The sequence below is a fragment of the Anabrus simplex genome, chromosome 1 (assembly GCF_040414725.1).
Source record: "Anabrus simplex isolate iqAnaSimp1 chromosome 1, ASM4041472v1, whole genome shotgun sequence".
Lineage (NCBI taxonomy): Eukaryota > Metazoa > Arthropoda > Insecta > Orthoptera > Tettigoniidae > Anabrus > Anabrus simplex.
The window spans coordinates 1,649,831,135-1,649,853,973 of NC_090265.1; the positions used below are offsets into that span (position 1 = coordinate 1,649,831,135).

At 40.7% G+C, this 22,839-nt stretch overlaps 1 protein-coding gene across 2 annotated transcripts in view; it reads left to right on the forward strand.

The window, feature by feature from the left end:
• LOC136858661 (peroxidasin homolog) overlaps positions 1–22,839 on the forward strand; it is a 990,357-nt gene that overhangs the window by 891,334 nt on the left and 76,184 nt on the right. For both annotated transcript variants that reach the window (XM_067138374.2, XM_067138375.2), the window contains exon 5: positions 14,138–14,203. In XM_067138374.2, coding sequence (XP_066994475.1) covers positions 14,138–14,203 — 66 coding nt within the window. The remainder of the gene's footprint in view (positions 1–14,137; positions 14,204–22,839) is intronic.

Genomic DNA, 22,839 nt, shown 5'->3' on the forward strand with positions numbered 1-22,839 from the left:
AAATATCTCGAAAACGGTGCATCGTAGAGCAAAACGGACAAACTTTTTCCGCCCAATACCTCGGTTCGCAGTACGAGGAACATGATAGCATAAGTCTAATGATGAGATCGACGGTTCGGTTCCTACTTAGGCCCTATGGCATTCACTCTGTTTTAGCTTGTATTGAAGCAAGTCTTTGTAACATGATCAGGTCTAGCTATGGTAGAGAGTATAACGTGCCGTGCAGGTTCGATTCATTAAATTTAGGGCTTAAATGCAAAATGTTAAATATCTCGAAAACGGATAAAAAAATTTCTACCTGATACCTAGGTTTGCAGTATCAGGGGCATAAGAAAAACATAGTCTAATGATGAGATCGACGGTTCGATCCCTACTTAGGCCCTTTGGCATTGGCAGCTATCTAATTCTACAAGATGGCGGCTATACATAGCTTCTTATGAGACAGCTTAAGAGCGCTTGCATAAGATGGCTGCTGCTCTTATGAGACGCCCTAGGGGTGCTTGCGCAAGGTAGCAGTGACAAGACGGTGACTATACACAGCTGCTTATGATACGGCCTAGAGGTGCTCACACAAGATGGTGGCTGCTCTGATGAAGAAAGTTAGCTTTGCATCGTGCAGGTATCTTTACAGCACTAAACCTCATACCTTTGAAATGTGGTGGCAGGTAATTTGAAAAATTCGACGTGCTTTTTCATAAGCTGTTAAGGCCTCCTCTTATGTCAAGGCATAGCTCTATCGAACGAGTTTAAACCTGCATCGGGATAGCTAGAGTAAGCGCGTGCTGCAGTGATGACGTCATTATGCATGTTTAGACTTGCAAATCACAGAAGAAACGTAACAAGGCTGGAATCGAAAACTGCACTCTATGCTGTTAACTTTATCATGTGATCGAAACATTGATTGAAGTATTTAGAACACGCAATAAGTAGAACCAAACACTGTACTCGATACAACATGTGTTTAGAACATGTCAGGGGATATCTTTGTTCTAAGAAGATTAGTTTACCGCACATTCCTTGGCTAAAGGGCTAATGGGCTAAAGGGCTAATGGGCTAAAGGGCTAAAGGGCTAATGGGCTAAAGGGCTAAAGGGCTAAAGGTGCAACAACCTCATCGATCGCTATCAGCAAGAACGCTTGTACTTTGTTAAGTGTAGAAAAATTAATCTTTATTGGTAAATGGTTTTATGTTCAGAACAAGGAATGGAACCTAGGGGTTACGTCTTACCTAATAAAATCCCCGAGGTGCGATGAGTTACGTTTTTCGAACTAGTGTTTGGAACACTGAACTTTTTCAAGATGGCAAGAGTGAGGTTAGCAATGTTCTGTTGTTGGATTTTAAATTCCGCGCTACAACATGCATAAGGTGGCAGCCCTTGAGGTTTATCGCCGTAAAGATGGCAAGAGTGAGGTTAGCAATGTTCCGTTGTTGGATTTTAAATTCCGCGCTATAACATGCATAAGGTGGCAGCCTTGAGGTTTACCGCCGTCAAGATGGCAGCAGTGAGGTTAGCGACGCTCTATTGTCCTTCAAAGTGAGGTTAGGGTTCGTCAAGAAGACAGCTGTCAAAAAAGCACGAGGCTATGTTTACCAAACAAGAGCACGTAGTCGTGACGTCATGCTCACGTAGTATGCTGCCTCAGCATGTAAAGGTCAATGTGTACACCTACGTAGTTAACACTCTGCTATGTTCACAAGATTTTTTACACATAACTATTCTTTATGCTTTAAGTTCATGCACATAGGCTATGCTGAGATAGCAGTACAAACACATGCGAACTTTGTACATTCTAATGGAATAAGTTTAGTACTGTGTGCATCATGGATACATGATGTGTGCACGCATTTAATCTTGACTATACGTAATGCTGCTGCTTTGTTTACAAGATTTTTATACATTGCTATTCTTTATGCTTTAAGTTCGTGCGCGCACAAGCGATACTCGTACGCTCTAGCAGGAGAAGTTTAGTACGATATTCGATACATACATTATCGATAGGTGATGTGTACACGCTTGAGAACATAGCTCTTCTTTATGCTTTAAGTTCGTGCACATGGGTTAGGGATACACAAAAGCGATTGCTACATGCTCTAGCGGAAGAAGTCTAGTACGATAGTCAATGCATGTAAAATCGATAGGTTATGCTAAGATAGCAGCACACTTACATGATTTTAGCACAATCTAGTGGAAAAAGTTTAGCATGATAGTCGTTTCATGCAAAATCATTAGGTAATGTGTAAACGCTTTGAAACGAGGCTATTCTTTGTACTTTAAGTTCATGCGTACAGGTTATGCTAAGATAGCAGCACAATCTAGCGCAAGAAGTTTAGTACGATATTTGATGCATGCAAAATCGATAGGTGACGTGTACACGCTTTGAAGCATGGCTATTCTTTGTACTTTAAGTTCATGGGTATAAGTTATGCTAAGATACCAGCACAATCTAGCGGAAGAAGTTTAGTACGAGATTCGATGGATGCAAAATCGATAGGTGATGTGTACACACTTTGAAACATAGCTATTCTTTGTACTTTAAGTTCATGTGTATGAGTTATGCTAAGATAGCAGCACAACCTAGCGGAATAAGTTTTGTACGATATTTGTTGCATGCAAATCGATAGGTGATGTGTACACACTTTGAAACATGGCTATTCTTTGTACCTTAAAGTCATGCGTATAGGTTATGCTAAGATAGCAGCACAATCTAGCGGGAGGAGATTAGTACGAGTGTCAATGCATGCAAAATCCATAGGTAATGTGTACATGCTTTGAAACATGGCTATTCTTTGTACTTTTAAGTTCATGTATATCAGTTATGGTAAGATGCCAGCACAATCTAGCGGAAGAAGTTTAGTACGAGAGTCAATGCATGCAAAATCGATAGGTAATGTGTACACGCTTTGAAACATGGCTATTCTTTGTACCTTAAGGCCATGCGTATAGGTTATGCTAAGATACCAGCACAATCTAGCGGAAGAAGTTTAGTACGAGAGTCGATGCTTGCAAAATCGATAGGTAATGTGTACATGCTTTGAGACATAGCTATTCTTTGTACTTTAAGTTCATGCGTCTTAGTTATGCTAAGATAGCAGCACAATCTACCTGCAGAAGTTTAGTACGAGAGTCGATACATGCAAATTCGTTAGTTATTGTGTACACGCTTTGAAACATGACTAATCATTGTACTTTAAGTTCATTGGTATAGGTTATGCTAAGATAGCAGCACAATCTAGCGGAATAAATTTAGTACGAGATTTGATGCATGCAAAATCAATAAGTAATGTGTACACGCTTTGAAACATGGCTATTCTTTGTACTTTAAGTTCATGTGTATAAGTTATGCTAAGATAGCAGCACGACCTAGCGGAAGAAGTTTAGTACAATATTTGTTGCATGCAAAATCGATAGGTGATGTGTACACACTTTGAAACATGGCTAATCTTTGTACTTTAAGGTCATGCGTATTGGTTATGCTAAGATAGCAGCACGATCTAGCGGAAGGAGTTTAGTACGAGAGTCAATGCATGCAAAATCGATAGGTAATGTGTACATGCTTTGAAACATGGCTATTCTTTGTACCTTAAGGTCATGCGTATAGGTTATGTTAAGATACCAGCACAATCTAGCGGAAGAAGTTCAGTACGAGATTCGATGAATGTAAAATCAATAAGTAATGTGTACACGCTTTGAAACATGGCTATTCTTTGTACTTTAAGTTCATGTGTATGAGTTATGCTAAGATAGCAGCACAACCTAGCGGAAGAAGTTTAGTACGATATTTTTTACATGCAAAGTCGATAGGTAATGTGTACACGCTTTGAAACATGGCTATTCTTTGTACCTTAAGGTCATGCGTATAGGTTATGCTAAGATAGCAGCACAATCTAGCGGAATAAATTTAGTATTAGATTAGATGAATGCAAAATCAATAATAATGTGTACACGCTTTGAGACATAGCTATTCTTTGTACTTTAAGTTCATGCGTCTTAGTTATGCTAAGATAGCAGCACAACCTAGCGGAAGAAGTTTAGTACAATATTTGTTGCATGCAAATTCGATAGGTAATGTGTACACGCTTTGAAACATGGCTATTCTTTGTACTTTAAGGTCATGCAAAGATAGCAGCACAATCTAGCGGAAGACGTTTAGTACGAGAGTCGATGCATGGAAATTCGATAGGTGATGTGTACACGCTTTGAAACATGGCAATTCATACTGCTTCTCTGTTCTAAAGACTTTTAAGAATAGCTAATCCTAATACTGCTCTTAACGACGTCGAGCTAAGGATTGATTACGTGACCGTGACGTCACGACCACGTGCTCTTGTTTGGTAAACATAGCCACGTGCTTTTTTGACAGCTGTCTTCTTGACGAACCCTAACCTCACTTTGAAGGACAATAGAGCGTCGCTAACCTCACTGCTGCCATCTTGACGGCGGTAAACCTCAAGGCTGCCACCTTATGCATGTTATAGTGCGGAATTTAAAATCCAACAACGGAACATTGCTAACCTCACTCTTGCCATCTTTACGGCGATAAACCTCAAGGGCTGCCACCTTATGCATGTTGTAGCGCGGAATTTAAAATCCAACAACAGAACATTGCTAACCTCACTCTTGCCATCTTGAAAAAGTTCAGTGTTCCAAACACTAGTTCGAAAAACGTAACTCATCGCACCTCGGGGATTTTATTAGGTAAGACGTAACCCCTAGGTTCCATTCCTTGTTCTGAACATAAAACCATTTACCAATAAAGATTAATTTTCTACACTTAACAAAGTACAAGCGTTCTTGCTGATAGCGATCGATGAGGTTGTTGCACCTTTAGCCCTTTAGCCCTTTAGCCCATTAGCCCTTTAGCCCTTTAGCCCATTAGCCCTTTAGCCCATTAGCCCTTTAGCCAAGGAATGTGCGGTAAACTAATCTTCTTAGAACAAAGATATCCCCTGACATGTTCTAAACACATGTTGTATCGAGTACAGTGTTTGGTTCTACTTATTGCGTGTTCTAAATACTTCAATCAATGTTTCGATCACATGATAAAGTTAACAGCATAGAGTGCAGTTTTCGATTCCAGCCTTGTTACGTTTCTTCTGTGATTTGCAAGTCTAAACATGCATAATGACGTCATCACTGCAGCACGCGCTTACTCTAGCTATCCCGATGCAGGTTTAAACTCGTTCGATAGAGCTATGCCTTGACATAAGAGGAGGCCTTAACAGCTTATGAAAAAGCACGTCGAATTTTTCAAATTACCTGCCACCACATTTCAAAGGTATGAGGTTTAGTGCTGTAAAGATACCTGCACGATGCAAAGCTAACTTTCTTCATCAGAGCAGCCACCATCTTGTGTGAGCACCTCTAGGCCGTATCATAAGCAGCTGTGTATAGTCACCGTCTTGTCACTGCTACCTTGCGCAAGCACCCCTAGGGCGTCTCATAAGAGCAGCAGCCATCTTATGCAAGCGCTCTTAAGCTGTCTCATAAGAAGCTATGTATAGCCGCCATCTTGTAGAATTAGATAGCTGCCAATGCCAAAGGGCCTAAGTAGGGATCGAACCGTCGATTTCATCATTAGACTATGTATTTCTTATGCCCCTGATACTTCAAACCTAGGTATCAGGTAGAATTTTTTTTATCCGTTTTCGAGATATTTAACATTTTGCATTTAAGCCCTAAATTTAATGAATCGAACCTGCACGGCACGTTATACTCTCTACCATAGCTAGACCTGATCATGTTACGAAGACTTGCTTCAATACAAGCTAAAACAGAGTGAATGCCATAGGGCCTAAGTAGGAACCGAACCGTCGATCTCATCATTAGACTTATGCTATCATGTTCCTCGTACTGCGAACCGAGGTATTGGGCGGAAAAAGTTTGTCCGTTTTGCTCTACGATGCACCGTTTTCGAGATATTTAACATTTTGCATTTAAGCCCCAAATTTAATGAATCGAACTAGCATGACACGTTAGCCTCTAAGCTAAGAGCAGCAGCCATCTTGCGCAAGCACCCTTAAGGCGTCTCATAAGGAGTCGTGTATAGCCGCCATCTTGCGTCCGCCATTTTGCGCAAGCATCCTTAGGGCGTCTCTAGTCATCTTGTGCAAGGACCCTTAAGCCGCCTCATAAGAGCAACCGCCATCTTGCGCAAGCATCCCTAGGGCATCTCATAAGGAGCCATGTATAACCGCCATCTTGCGCAAGCATCCCAAGGGAGTCTATGTATAGCGGCCATCTTGCATAAGCACCTTTAAGGAGTCATGTATAGCCACCATCTTGTGCAATTAGCGCCGAGAGATGGCTGCTGTAGAATTTTTCTTTTTAAATTATCCGCCACCATATTTCAACTAAAGAGTGTAGCACTGAGGTTTGCGATGTAAGATGGCGGATGACAGCTGACAAAAAAGCGCGTGAGTTTGTTTACTAAACAAGAGCACATGGAATTTGCCGCCACCACATAGATGGCAGCACGGTGCTCTCTTGATTAAAGATGGCGGATGACGGCTAAGAGAACTTTTCAAATTGCCCGCTACTACATAGAGGACAGCACGGTGCTCTGTAGATTAAAGATGGTGGATGACAGGTGATGAAATTGCCCGCATGATAGCAGCACAGTGCTCTATTGATTAAAGATGGTGGATGACAGCTGTCATAAAAAGCACGTGGCTTTGTTTACTAAACAAGAGCACATAGATTTTTTTCAAATTGCCGCCACCACATTTCAAAGGTATCTAGCTAAAGAGCGCAGCACTGAGGTTTGTGATGCAAGATGGCGGATGACAGCTGTCAGAAAAAAGCACGTGAGTTTGTTTCCGAACAAGAGCATGTAGAATTTTTCAAATTGCCGCCACCACATAGAGGGCAGCACGGTGCTCTCATGATTAAAGATGGCTGCTGTCACGTGGAATTGCCTGCCACCACAAAGAGGGCAGCACGGTGCTCAAAGATGGCTGCTATCAAAAAGCATTTTTCAAATTATCCGCCACCACATTTCAAAGGTAAGTAGCTAAAGAGCGCACCACTGTGCTCTATAGATTAAAGATGGTGGATGACAGCTGTCAAAAAAGCACGTGGATTTGTTTATCTCACGCTAGTGAGGTTAAGTTGGTAGCACTAAGGTTTAGGCTCGTTAAGATGGCAGCACTGCGGATGACAGCTGTGACGAATTTACATCTACTACGATAAAGAGGGCAGCACTGTGCTCTATAGATTAAAGATGGCGGATGACAGCTGTCAAAAAAGCACATGGCTTTGTTTCCAAACAAGAGCACGTGGAATTTACCACCACCACATTTCAAACTAAAGAGGGCAGCACTGTGCTCTATAGATTAAAGATGGCAGATGACATCTGTCAAAAAAGCACGTGAGTTTGTTTTCAAACAAGAGCACGTGGAATTTTTCAATTTGCCGCCACCACATAGAGGGCAGCACGGTTCTCTCTGGATTAAAGATGGCTGCTTGTCGAAAAGCATTTTTCAAATTATCCGCCACCACATTTCAAAGGTAAGTAGCTAAAGAGGGCAGCACTGTGCTCTATAGATTAAAGATGGCGGATGACAGCTGTCAAAAAGCACGTGGATTTGTTTATCTCGAGCTAGTGAGGTTAAGTTGGTAGCACTAAGGTTTAGGCCCGTCAAGATGGCAGCACTGCCGATGACAGGTGACGAAAGAGGGCAGCACGGTGCTCTGTAGTTTAAAGATGGCGGATGATAGCTGTCAAAAAAGCACGTGGCTGTCAAAAAGCTCGTGGCTTTGTTTATCTCGCGCTAGTTAGGTTAAGTTGGTACTACTGAGGTTTAGGCCCGTCAAGATGGCAGTACTGAGGTTAGCGATGCGTTGTTGTCGATGACAGCTGTCAAAAAGCACGTGGCTTTGTTTACAAATCTGTCAAAAAGCACGTGGCTGTCAAAAAGCATGTGGCTTTGTTTACCTCGCGCTAGTTAGGTTAAGTTGGCACTACTGAGGTTTAGGCCCGTCAAGATGGTAGTACTGAGGTTAGCGATGCGTTGTTGTCTGTCAAAAAGCACGTGGCTTTGTTCACAAATCTGTCAAAAAGCATGTGGCTGTCAAAAAGCACGTGGCTTTGTTTACCTCATGCTAGTGAGGTTAAGTTGGCACTACTGAGGTTTAGGCCCGTCAAGATGGTAGTACTGAGGTTAGCGATGCGTTGTTGTCTGTCAAAAAGCACGTGGCTGTCAAAAAACACGTGGCTTTGTTTACCTCACGCTAGTTAGGTTAAGTTGGTACTAGTGAGTTTTAGGCCCGTCAAGATGGCAGCAGTGAGGTTAGCGATGCGTTGTTGTCGATGACAGCTGTCAAAAAGCACGTGGCTTTGTTTACAAATTCAAATCTCCCGCCAAAATTCAAATTTCCCGCGGGCGGCGGCGGCGGCGGAGGAGGAGGCGGAGGAGGAGGCGTGCGGCGGCGGAGGTGCCGCAGAACCATCCAATTATCCATGCCATGCCTTATAGAATAGTGGTGAGGTGGGTGGAGACTTTCAAACGGGGTAGAGCATCAACTGGCGATTTGCCTCGCCCAGGCCGTCCAGTGTCCATGGACAAACATGTACGGATAATGGTGATCGATCAGTGTTTACTTGAAGACAGGCGCTGGACTCTAGCGGAATTGCAAGAACATACAGCAATACCAGCGGCAGCCATCGTTCAGCGTCGCTTACAACGGTGGGGATGGGAGGTTCTTCCACACCCGCCTTATTCGCTCGATCTGAGCCCATGTGACTATTATCTAATCCCCAAAGTCAAGAAGCCATTACGTGGCCAGCGGTTTGCTAACAAAGATGACATCGTAACAGCATTTCGGAGAGAGGTGTCACACGTTCGCGGTACACATGTAGCGAATGATATTCAGCGCCTGCCCCACTACTGGCAACATACAGTGGAAACCTTGGGTGATTATTTCGAAGGTCTGTAACCAGTGGAGACGTGTCCTTTGTACGTAGTCTCATGTATTTGCTGTCTATACCATACTAAAACAATGTTGACCAATGGCCTGTGTTCTGTCACTTTCCTACGAGAATCTCCTGAAGTCAGAATTTGTCCTCAGGCACTATGCATAAGTGCATGCCCTATACTTCCAAATGCATATCTTAGATTTTCCGTGTTGTCTACTGTTCGCGAGGAAAAAAAAAATCGTAGCCATGACTTATGACTCGACCCTCGTAGTATTCAGATTAAATCTAGTATAACATACGTTCTTCGCAATTCATTGGAACGAATTCTTTCCTACATAAATGAAGTTCCTGGTACCCCTCTATTACATTACAGGATTACATAGAATGAAGCAGTAACCAGCACATTATAAATGCCATAAAAATGCACTGCATTCCGTTCTGCGGAGTGCTCTTCAACTAATTATCCCCTGTACATAGCAAAACGCCACAAAATATTTGAACAATTGCTGTAGTTATAAAATAGTGGTCGGAAATGTTCATCAAGACTTAATATATGGTGCGTTTATATTCATGAAACTGGCATTCCAATTGTGATACTTAAGCTCCATTACAAATGAAATGATAGAATGGATCATATTAAAATGTTTGATATTGACAGTGCTATAATCGAAGTCATAACAGCGAGAGAGCGATGCTAATGCATTCATCGTACTATTTACAATATAATGTAAATGTGGACTTATCTTCTACCTTTGGACTCGGAAGACCGAGGTTTAAATCCCGATATATGCTAGCGGGAAGAATTAAATCAGAAAAATCATGCGACTCCATAAAGAACAATAAGCCTTAAACTCCTGGTGGAAATCCAATATGATAAACGAGTTAGCAACACGACATGGGTAATATCGATGTGTGATCTTATTCGCGAGATGGGGAGGGGGGGGTAAAAATTCCAGTTTCAGGAACAATGACTATTGTTTCCCGTAATTTTCTAACTATTTTCGATCAGCACCAATACTTGCCTCTTGATCATCCTGATGACACCGTAAAACTATATATTTGTGTGGTGTTAAATACAGTAGATGGAAAGATGTGGTTGTATGTTAAGTCCGTAGCCAGAATACAGGTTGTATCTCAAATAACTCCACCATCAGTTATCATCGATAAACACTAGGTGTCACTGAAGAGGAGTGTCGGGAAAATGAAGAGTTAAGCATTTTCCCGATGCTTTCCTCCGTGAAGCAAGGAACGGTACATGAGGTAAAAGGCACATTTTTAGATTCAACATAAAAATCTTATAGTTGACTAAGAAAATGTTATTGTACTTGACATAAAGTGTATTACATGTAGGTTTACATATAACATCATTGCAAAGATAATCATGAACGTGATATGGCATTTACGTCGACGGATGCAGAGTCAGCTTCGGCTGATCCGACGGCTCTGTACTCCGACCGACCAACCGAGCAGAGGAGTGGCCGTGGCTCTGCCCTGACTCTACGCCTCTGCATTCGGGAGAAGGAGAGTGGCTGGTCCTCGCCGTCGCCCGTGCTGTGAATGGTTTTCCGTGGTTTTCCGATCTCCTGCACAAAGACGAATGCCAGGACAGTTCCTAGTATATGCCACGGCCGCCAACCCTCTCACCATCTCCGCACATCTCCTTCACCGTAACAAATCTCCTGGCTGGAGAGACGGCGTCACCGTCTAGGAGGCCCGCCTCCCCCTTCAGGGGAGGAATGAACATATTTTAGTAGTAGTTAAACATGTTCGTTTAATATTGCCAGTCTATTCCTGTTATTTACGTCTGCCTGTATTCTGCGAGGCATTCTTTATAAAAGTAGGAAAGATCACGATATGAAGATAAAGTTGGAATTCAAGAGGACAAACTGGGGCAAATATTCATTTATAGGAAGGGGAGTTAGGGATTGGAATAACTTACCAAGGGAGATGTTCAATAAATTTCCAATTTCTTTGAAATCATTTCGGAAAAGGCTAGGAAAGCAACAGATAGGGAATCTGCCACCTGGGCGACTGCCCTAAATGCAGATCAGTATTGATTGATTGATTTAACACCAGTTAAGGCTAGCGCTGCAAATTTTCCGTTACGGCTCCCATTACAAATGATCCCTTAAAGTAGCTAGACTTAAGTAGTAATCTATTTTTCATGAATTCCTCGTTTCAGTCACATATTTCTGGGATTTTCACAGGAGCACGGAACCACGGAACTTGCTAACTCACATCTTGACAATGAATCATATTCTAAAAACAGACCAGGTTGAATGAGACAGGATTTTAAAGAGAAAATATGTTGGCTTAGAAATTCGCAGTCGCATAATGCATGAGCTACTGTATGTGACAAAATTCTGAGCTATTAATTATTTTTTTGAATAATGTAGTCTAATAATAATGTGGCCAGGTACTGCACAGTCTGTTGAGCCCACTATAATCTACACATGAACTGACCCTAAGAGTGGAATTTCCACAACATTCATCACAGGGCCATGACATTCCTCATTCCTCAGTCGCTTTCATGTTGCCAACGCTAAGGATGAGAGTAAGACAATTCAGTGAAAGTAATACGGTAACTTTGTTGGGACCTCTACCAGAAGACGTACGCAATGTTGCATCATAAATTGATTTGGGATCTTTACTGTTTTAATATAGCTAAGACAATAAACTTTTTAAACATAATATTTTAGTTCTGACAGTTGACGATATTATACGAAATGCCATATTCTCGTAGAGTGAATAAAAATGAGTATGTGATTCACGGATTGATACAGTAAATCATCGTAATAAAGGATTAGAATCACAATATTTTTATAGTATTACTAGCTGATGTACCCGTGCTTCGCTACGGGATTCTCAGAAAGACAGACTTTGTGGTTTTCCTAACTGAACTCAACATAGGTCATTACAAAAACGTCAGTAGGAACGTAGCGATCAAAAGCAATGTTATCACATAAAACACTCGATCAAATGATAAACCGCACGTTTTCTTACTTTCAACGAACAGTACTACGGTGCCGATTTAACAGTCCAAAGTTCCAGAGCAGGAAGGACCAGGCCGAAGACAGCCGTGAACACTCCTCTGCCATTATTCCTTTATATGACACTGCTTATTCCAATCAGTGCCTCAGAGTAGGGATTGAGAAGCTCGAATGGTATGATAAACCAGTGTGTTACGAACCAGTACCGGTATTATCAGAAAATTTATGAACCAGGGAAATGGTATGCTAAAGAAAAAAGTTAATTTACTCCCCAGCTACTTCCCGCCAATATTCAGACAGGCTGTTACACTCTGTACGACCGGGAGAGTTGGCCGTATGGTTAGGGGCGCGCAGCTGTGAGCTTGCATCCGGGAGATAGTGGATTCGAACCCCAATGTTGGCAGCCCAGAAGATGGTATTCCGTGTTTTTCCATCTTCACATCAGGAAAATGCTGGGGCTGTACCTTTAATTATGGCCAAGGTCACTTCTTTCACACTCCTAGCTCTTTCCTATCCCATCGTCGCCATCGTTCGGAGCAACGTAAAGGAAATTAGAAAATAATCGGTACGCAGCATTAAACCTATCTATCGGAGGTGAGTGGCAACAGAAGACACAAAACACATCACAACAAACAATGGTCGATGTAATGATATGGTTGATCAATTTTATAAGCTATCTATATTGTAGGACTTCACATTATTAGTTTTCTTTCGACTCTGTGATATTAGGGCGTCTTATAAAATTATTTATAGCGTAGACTGTAGATCCTTATTCTGCGACTTTACATACCGATTTTCGTTATATTCTGTTTACCCATTTTCTCATGACTCAGTGCTGATATGGACTTACTAACGAAAATCCAAATTAATGAATATCTCTATGATAAAAAAAAATTACTGTAACAATTTATAAGACATAAGTGATAGGAAATTTAATACTATATAACTTTAGTTATGTAATATTTATCGATATGACCACTAGTAACATAAATATTTGAGAATTAAATTTTAGGTCTTCACCTAAACTACTATTTTTCTCAATGTGAATACAATTATTTATAGCCTAGATTATAGCGACTTATTCCCCTACTTTGTCTACCGATTTTCAACAAGATAAGACAACATAAACATCTGGGAATTAAAATTTAGGCCTGCCCCTAAACTACCATTTCAATCAGGGTGAATACAATTATTTATGGCCTAGATTATAGCGACTTATTCTCGGACTTTGCTTACCAATTCTCGTTAAGATACGACCACTAGGTAAGGGTTATTCTGCCCGAAGGCAGGTCCGAACCTCCGCAGAGGTGTTCCTGAGCCGGAGTTTACGTGCGGTAGGGTGGCCAGTTCCTTTCCGCTCCTCCATTCCCTTACCCCCCCCCCCACCAACAGAGCGTGGCAACCCATCCATCTCCTGACCACGCCCGATGTTGTTTAACATCGGAGATCTCACGGGATCCGGTGTTTCAACACGGCTACGGCCGTTGGCATACGACCACTAATAGCACAAATATTTGAGAATTAAATTTTAGGCCCTTCCCTAAACTGCCATTTCACTCAGCGTGAATCAAAATTATTTACGGCCTGGATTGTAGCGACTTATTCCCCGACTTTGAATACCAATTTTCATTAAATTCTCTTAAGCCGTTTTTTCGTGATGCGTGTACAGACAGACAGACAGACAGACAGACAGACAGACAGACAGACAGACAGACAGACAGACAGACAGACAGACAGACAGACAGACAGACAGACAGACAGACAGACAGACAGACAGACAGACAGACAGACAGACAGACAGACAGACAGACAGACAGACAGACAGACAGACAGACAGACATTACGGAAAATTAAAAAGTTCATTTCCTTGTTACTGTGGACAGGACTGATACAGAAATACCATCCTTTTTCAATTGTGAGCAATGTACAGGCAACACTCTTATTTTGTATATATAGATTGAACATGTAATGATGAATGATTTCGTGAAAAGGTGGTAGTTATAATTAAGGATATGTTACATTTTAAATTCCGGTCAAAGGTAATGACAAAGCATTTCATTGGTGATTCTCCATCTTCCGAGTGAAAACATTGTCCATAGGCTCTTAAGTACGAGTGACCCGCTGACGAGTGATGCCATGCTGGCAAGCTGATTTCAGGTTGAGAAGTTGAATTTTATTTGCATGTTCTTGCTTATTCTTTAAAATACCAACATTATAATCTTTATGTTTCAGAGAACGATATGCGAGATTCGCCATATAATATGCCTGAAGAAATATTTCCTTCGCACCGAGAAACAGGTAAGTAATCATGAATGTTGCTATGAATATACTGTTAAGATAAGTAGCCTATGCAGAAAATGATATATTATGGGAGCTCAGTGCCTGCTGAATCTATTTCACAAATTATAAGTGCTGGAAAAGGAAGATTATGTTACTTTTACCGTTGAATAAAATTAGTATTGGTATCCTAATTAGTTTATTTCAATATATTTGTCACCTTGTGATAACCTAGCAAATACCAAAAACGGAAAATTATGTCACATTTGATACTGTTTCAGCATAAACTGAATTAAATGAAACGAAATATATCCTCACTACTGTTTCGTTTCCAGTTCCCAAACCACGATTAACAACAAATTTCAATGTATATATGTTTTCTCTTTCCAATTATTTGAAGAACTAGTTGCAGTAAACACTTTTAAGTCCAATCTCAGGATATCTGTTTCTCGGGCTATCCGACAGCCCATTTGCTTTGCTTGTCATAATATTAAATAATTGTGTAATCACCGCTCGCTCTTTTCTTAATGCGACATAATAGCAAACTGCGGGTATTACCGATGTTTTCCAGGTAATGTTAATGAATAAAATACCAACGAGGAATGTAAGGTAAAAAAACAAAACAAAAAAAAACAAACGAATATGCTAGTCAAGGAAGCGTTCGAAGTCACGCTGTAATCCGCAGAAGAGCAACCGGAGGTAACATCTAAGTCCGTGTTATAAGTAAAGAAACGGAGGGAAGCATCTGGATGATCAAGAATGTATTATTAAAAATCTAACATAGGTCTAAATGAATTGACGGAGGAAGGACTTAGGTCATCTAGACTTAAATGGTTTAGACATGTTAAACGAATGAATAGCACAAGATTACCATGTGCTTATTTGGAAAAATAACAGGTAGAAGACCGGTTGGAAGACCAAGAAAAAGATGGATGGACCAAGTGAGGGAAGACGTGAAAAGAAGAGGATGGAATTGAGAATGTGTCATGGACATTAAAATCTTTTTGAACACGAAAATTTGGCTCGTTTTCAAACACCCTACCCGGCTCGCTGGAAGGGCAAACCGATGATGATGATGATGATATATTAAAATAATTTCTTACTTGAATCTGTTCCTCTAAAGTAATGATTGTCCACTTCTGAATACTTTATCAAATGTAGTGTACGACCAGTATTTCAACGGAACTGTACTTGTTACATGGATGTGTTTTTTGGCTGGGGGTCTGCCTGCAATTTGCGTCATCAATTTCCCGACACCATTGTAACCATGGCAACCAGTGTTCGTCGAAGTATACGAGGTCAGTAGCATCACCTCACTGTGCGCCTTCTTGCTGTAACTAGGAGCTTGAGAATATCTCGTATCAAGTGAACGCCGTTCTACAGTACTCCTCAGTCCAGAATTAAAGCCTTTGATACCGAGCTCGACAGCTTCAGTCGCATAAGTGCGGCCAGTATCCAGTATTCGGGAGATAGTGGGTTTGAACCCCAATGTCAGCAGCCCTAAAGATGGTTTTCCGTGATTTTCACACCGGGCAAATGCTGGAGCTGTACCTTAATTAAGGCCCTGGTCGCTTCCTTCCCATTCCTAGTCCTTTCCTGTCCCATCGTCGCTATAAGACCTATCTGTGTCCGTGCGACCTAAAGCAACTTGCACAAAAATAAAATCTTTGAACTGGCCTGAAAGCGAACACAGGACCTAGGAATAGGGTACAGTCACGCTACCTCTACAGAAACCGGGAAAGTGGCTGTGCGATTTGGGTCACGTAGCTATCAGTTTGCATTCGGGAGATAATGCGTTCAAAACCCTACTGTCGGCAGCCCTGAAGATGGTATTCCGTGGTTCCCCATTTTCACACCAGGCGAATTCTAGGGCTGTGCCATAATTAAGACCATGCCCGCTTCCTTGCACTCGTAGCTCTTTCCTTTCCTGTCGTCGCCACAAGACGTCGACGCGACATAATAAGGAAAAATGGGTAGTAGGGTGTAACGGCCTCAGGATTTTAAGGGTTTCGTAGACTTACTCAATAGAAATAAAAGACAAATATTATGTGGATAATTTAATTTTGTTCAATAGAACGTATTCTCGGAATATGGGTAATAACTCGGTGTATTATAAGTCTGTGATATGAGAAATGAGAGACATAATTGAAGAGTTCGGAAGTAACATTATGAGTAAAAGTAAGATCAATAAATTAATTGCCCGTAAGCCTCCGTTGTTCAGGCGGCAGCGCGCTGGCCTCTCACTGCTGAGTTCCGTGGTTCAAATCTCGGTCACTCCATGTGAGATTTGTGCTGTACAAAGCGGAGGCGGGACAGTTTTTTCTCCGGACACTTCGGTTTTTCCTGTCATCATTCATTCCAGCAACATTCTCCAATATCATTTCATCCGTCAGTCATTGATCGTTGCCCCAGAGGAGTGCGACAGGCTTCGGTAGCCGGAATAATTTCAATCCTCGCCGCTACATGGGGGCTCCATTTCCTGACCCGGCCGTATTACTGGAAACAGGTTGTGGATTTCAATAAATGAATTCAATCAATCAGACACTACTGATCTGCATTTAGGGCAGTCACCCAGGTGGCAGATTCCCTACCTGTTGTTTTCCCAGCCTTTTCTTAAATGATCGCAAAGAAATTGGAAAATTATTGAACATTTCCCTTAGTAAGTTATTCCAATCCCTAACTCCCCTTCCTATAAACGAATATTTGCTCCAGTTTGTTCTCTTGAATTCAAACTTTATCTTCATATTGTGATCTTTCCTACTTTTAAAGACACCACTCAAACTTATTCGTCTACTGATGTCCTCCCACGCCATCACTCCTCTGACAGCTCGGAACATACCATTTAATCGAGCAGCTCGTCTCCTTTCTCCCAAATCTTCCCAGCCTAAACTTTGCAACATTTTTGTAACGCTACTCTTTTGTCGGAAATAACCCAGAACAAATCGAGCTGCTTTCCTTTGGATTTTTTCCAGTTCTTGAATCAAGTAATCTTGGTGAGGGTCCCATACACTGGAACCATACTCTAGTTGGGGTCTTACCAGAGACTTATATGCCCTCCCCTTTAAATCCTTACTACAGCCCCTAAATACCCTTATAACCATGTGCAGAGATCTGAACCCTTTATTAACAATTATATTTATGTGATTACCCCAATGAAGGTCTTTTGTTATATTAACACCTAGGTACTTACAATGGTCCCCAAAAGAAACTTTCACCCCATCAACGCAGTAATTAAAACTGAGAGGACTTTTCCTCTTTGTGAAACTCACAACCTGACTTTTAACCCCGTTTATCATCATACCATTGCCCACCGTCCATCTCACAACACTACTGAGGTCACCCTGCAGCCGCTCACAATCTTGTAACTTATTTATTACTCTGTACAGAATAACATCATCTGAAAACAGCCTTCTCATTGCCCATTGTGCTGGGATAGTTGCTCGGCACAACATTCAATTAAAGCGATGTTTGAAAACATGAAATGCCTTTTCACTTCTTTGGATGTCTATATTAAAATCGGAAAGGCAGCTAACCTCCTACTGATAACGTGAGTCAACAGAGCGCCATATTACAACAGTGCTTGTGTGTGACGTCACATACATAGCACTAATATGGCCTTTCTTTTAAAGCACTATCTATATATATAAAAGCAAGTCGGGCTGGAGCGATGTATATATAAATATTTAAAAATGAAAAAAGACGTGAATTAATGAGGCACTTCCAGAAATCTCAGAAATTTGAAACTTGGTACGAGGGAAACAGATGACCCCAGGATCCCTAGAAAAATCGCAAATTCTCAAAATTCCCTGAAGGGGGCACGCTGGGGGGGCTCAAATTTTGGGCTCAGCATAAGAACACAGTCGTATAGTATATCCAAAACGATAACCTATAGGTTTCGTGGGCTTAAAAAGTTTCGGGAATTTCCTCATTTTTATCCCCCATCCCCCCAAATCAAGATGGCGGCACAACCTGCGAGACGAGGTAGACAATTGAAATTTGGTGAAATTATAGCTTTTGGTCCCTAACCGACGGGAAAATACCAAGATGTTCAAATTTTTCACTTTTTACCCCCAAAGATATGGAAATATTGAGGCAATTTTAATGACTGTGCAGACATTCCTTTTGAGCTATTTTTTGGCTAAACGGTAAGTCGTATCACAAAACGGATGGCACAATGTGCCTTCAATTCGGAGTGATCTACAACTTTGGTCCTGTGACATTTTGTCGTATCTCTCTCCCTTATACGTTAAATTGGGCCGTATTTCTGGATTGTTCGTAAATTTGGTGATTTTTACAAGTATATTTTATTGTTTGACACACTTATAAGAATGATAGGATCATCACGTTGTGTGCGAACATTGGCACTATTAAGGGACATATGTGTACCAAATTTCATGATTCTAGCTTATACATAAGTAGGCAAAATGTAATGTAAAATGTTAAAAATGCACCCAAATTTCACCCTATTCAAAATTTGAACTCAATTTACCCCCTTAATATGGGAGATACAAGGAAATGGTTTGGAAACAAACATGTAGAGCCATAAATGAGGCGTCTGATGGCGCAAACCGTTTCCTAATATCATAAACCGTTTAGGAGATATGAATCTCGAAGTGGAAGTCTGCACTTTTCAACGTGCTCATGCTTATCCGTCATCTATGTATATAAAAGCAAGTCGGGCTGGAGCGATGTATATATAAATATTTAAAAATGAAAAAAGACGTGAATTAATGAGGCACTTCCAGAAATCTCAGAAATTTGAAACTTGGTACGAGGGAAACAGATGACCCCAGGATCCCTAGAAAAATCGCAAATTCTCAAAATTCCCTGAAGGGGGTACGCTGGGGGGGCTCAAATTTTGGGCTCAGCATAAGAACACAGTCGTATAGTATATCCAAAACGATAACCTATAGGTTTCGTGGGCTTAAAAAGTTTCGGGAATTTCCTCATTTTTATCCCCCATCCCCCCAAATCAAGAAGGCGGCACAACCTGCGAGACGAGGTAGACAATTGAAATTTGGTGAAATTATAGCTTTTGGTCCCTAACCGACGGGAAAATTCCAAGATGTTCAAATTTTTCACTTTTTACCCCCAAAGATATGGAAATATTGAGGCAATTTTAATGACTGTGCAGACATTCCTTTTGAGCTATTTTTTGGCTAAACGGTAAGTCGTATCACAAAACGGATGGCACAATGTCCCTTCAATTCGGAGTGATCTACAACTTTGGTCCTGTGACATTTTGTCGTATCTCTCTCCCTTATACGTTAAATTGGGCCGTATTTCTGGATTGTTCGTAAATTTGGTGATTTTTACAAGTATATTTTATTGTTTGACACACTTATAAGAATGATAGGATCATCACGTTGTGTGCGAACATTGGCACTATTAAGGGACATATGTGTACCAAATTTCATGATTCTAGCTTATACATAAGTAGGCAAAATGTAATGTAAAATGTTAAAAATGCACCCAAATTTCACCCTATTCAAAATTTGAACTCAATTTACCCCCTTAATATGGGAGATACAAGGAAATGGTTTGGAAACAAACATGTAGAGCCATAAATGAGGCGTCTGATGGCGCAAACCGTTTCCTAATATCATAAACCGTTTAGGAGATATGAATCTCGAAGTGGAAGTCTGCACTTTTCAACGTGCTCATGCTTATCCGTCATCTATATAAATAAAACCGTGTGTCTGTACATTGATTATTTTGGCGAAATTTCCGTACAATTATCCGTTTCAGGTGTAATAATGACCATTTGCATCATTTTTAGCTTTGGTGTCTGTTTGTCTGTTTGTCTGTTTGTCTGTCCTTCTATAACTTGAAAACTACTGGGTATATTTCCACCAAACTTCACATTTAGAATCCACCTGTCCTTGGGTAGGTTTTAGCGCTAAAAATAAAATCGTAACGACTGTGTGTCTGTACATTGATAATTTTGGCGTAATTTCCGTACACTTATCCGTTTCAGGTGTAATAATGACCATCTGCATCATTTTTAGCTTTGGTGTCTGTTTGTCTGTTTGTCTGTTAGTCTCTTTGTCTGTTTATCTGTTTGTCTGTCCTTCTATAACTTGAAAACTACTAAATATATATTTCCACCAAACTTCACATTTAGAATCCACCTCTCCTTGGGTAGGTTTTAGCGCAAATATCGTTTCTAAATCCCTGAACTGAGTGGGGATTTTTATGAAACCGAAACCGTGATTTTGCACTCCCTCAAAGTGTACACAACCGAACTTAATGGAAATCAACCTGCCTTAATGAAAATTAATTTCTAAACCTTTTTTTCTCATGTGCATCATTTCGATAACAGGATTTAGTAAGGGAGATATCATTAACGGACCGTTTTTCGGTACAAATCCCAGCGGACTTAACGCAAGAGCGGGTGCGTGTAAAGCGTACTTCTTACAAACTTGAAAACTAACAAGATATTTGAACCAAATTTTATATATAGCATCCATCTGTCCAAGGGTAGGTTTCCTTGGTGTCTGTTAGTTAGTTAGTTAGTTAGGTAGTTAGTTAGTTAGTTTGTTTGTTTGTTTGTTTGTTTGTTTGTTTGTTTGTTTGGTCTGTTTGTCTTTCTCTAACTTGAAAACTACTGGATATATTTCCACCAAACTTCATATTTAGAATCCACCTATCCTTTGGGGAGGTTTTAGGGCAAATATTGTTTCTAAATCCCTGAACTAATTGGGGGTTTATACAAAACCGAAACCGTGATTTTGCACTCCCTCAAAATACATACAACCAAACTTAATGCAAATCTACCTGCCTTAATGGAAATTAATTTCTTAACCTTTTCTTCTCATGTGCATCATTTCAATCACTTACAGGAAAGATAGTATGATCAAACTCTACACGAACATTGGCCCACCCAGTACCCATATGTGAGCCAAATGCTATGTCACATAATTATCCGAAAAGTAATGCAATGTAAGATAATCTTACACAAATTTCAACCTATTCAACGTTTCTGATTCAATCTGACCCATGAATAGATTAGATGCGAGAAAATATCATAGGACCAGCCATTTAGATCGCTATATACTGAGCCTTACGGTACAATCCTTTGTCGATATGACGTACCATTTAGCAGCAGTTAATTTGTAAATGAAGGTCTGCAATATTGTAAACATTCATATACTTTCGTATGTCCATCTGTATATATTCATTGATGTCGATTTGTAGCGATCGAGAAATGATGTGTCTGCTATTGTAATCAGTACTCCCTACAACGACTTTGACTGCTGGCAGTAGGAATGGGGTCCTTCTCCAACTCCTGTGTAACTGGCATTAGTAAGGAGGGCCTACCATTTTAATGAATAATTCACTTTTCGATTTGTCTTGCAGAAGGCAAGGGATCATGCAGTTTTGTTCGAAAGTCCCCTACTCTATTGTGTTTGGCTCTAGGCCAGGATGCCCGCCATTATAAACAAATGTTTTAATCTAAAATTTGACTAGCATTAGGCATAGTGGCCTGCTATTTTCATGGAAACTCACTAATTCTGTGTGACTGGCAGTAAGCTGGCTAGCAGCAGTAAAAAGGGACTGTCATTATAATGATAACTGCACAACTCAATTTTGACTGGTGGTAGGGAAGTTGCCTGGTATTATAATAAAAACTCCTCAACTGTAACCTGTCTGAAAGTAGGAAATGGGTCTGCCATTGTAACTAAAACTCTCCTAATCGATTGTGACCGCGCAGTAGGCATTGGGGCCTGCAATTATAATGTAAACTTGCCAACTCGATTGTGAATGGCAGTAGGCAAGTGAGCCTGGCGTTATCATCACAACTCCGCAACCCTCACTTTACATTGGAAACAACGTATGTGGACTTCCCCATGCTATTTCTCGGATAAGGCTAAGAGACATGCAATTTTAAAACAATCTCATTTGCTGCACGCACAGTATTTACGTCGATATCCGTATACAATGTAGAATACCGTAGCGAAGCACGGGTACATTTGCTAGTTCCATGAAAAATACGTCTCAGATTTTTGTAATTGTATTGCCGATGTATAGGCGGTTTGTGCCGCTGGAGTGCTGATGAGTGTTCCGAAAATATGATCGTTTTCAAATCGAATTAGTTTCTAGATAGCACATGTGAAGACAATGTTCAATATCTCATTTTAAAGAAAAAGGATTAGTATATTATCTTACAACAAGTGTCCGATGTAGGTATACTGCTGCCATCATGAGGTACTAAAATCATTGTACCACAATAGTTAACAATTATTGTAGCTCAGGATTCCGCTGCGCTAGTACATCGATGGAGGTGTCACTTGAATTATCCCAGCAGGTTCTGTTATTACCAGGGCCAGGATTTTGATGTCCTAAATATATTTAAAAAGATCTACAAAGAAGGACGGCAAAAATCGATTAAAATGATCCGAAAACTTAAAAAATTTACAAATTTTAAATGATATTTTTGCAATGGATTTACTAATCGGGTTGGTATAGCCTATATTTCTGTTATAGACATTATAATAAGCTCTTGGGCTGTTGTAAAGTCAAGAAAACGAGTTGAAATTCTTTGCGTCTACAGAACAAAATATCTACTGTTCACGACGAAGACTTTTCCAGTTGGAGGTGTCTCTCCTGGAATGTGGTCATTTCCAAGAAGGCGGTGGTGAACAATGGAAGCGTTG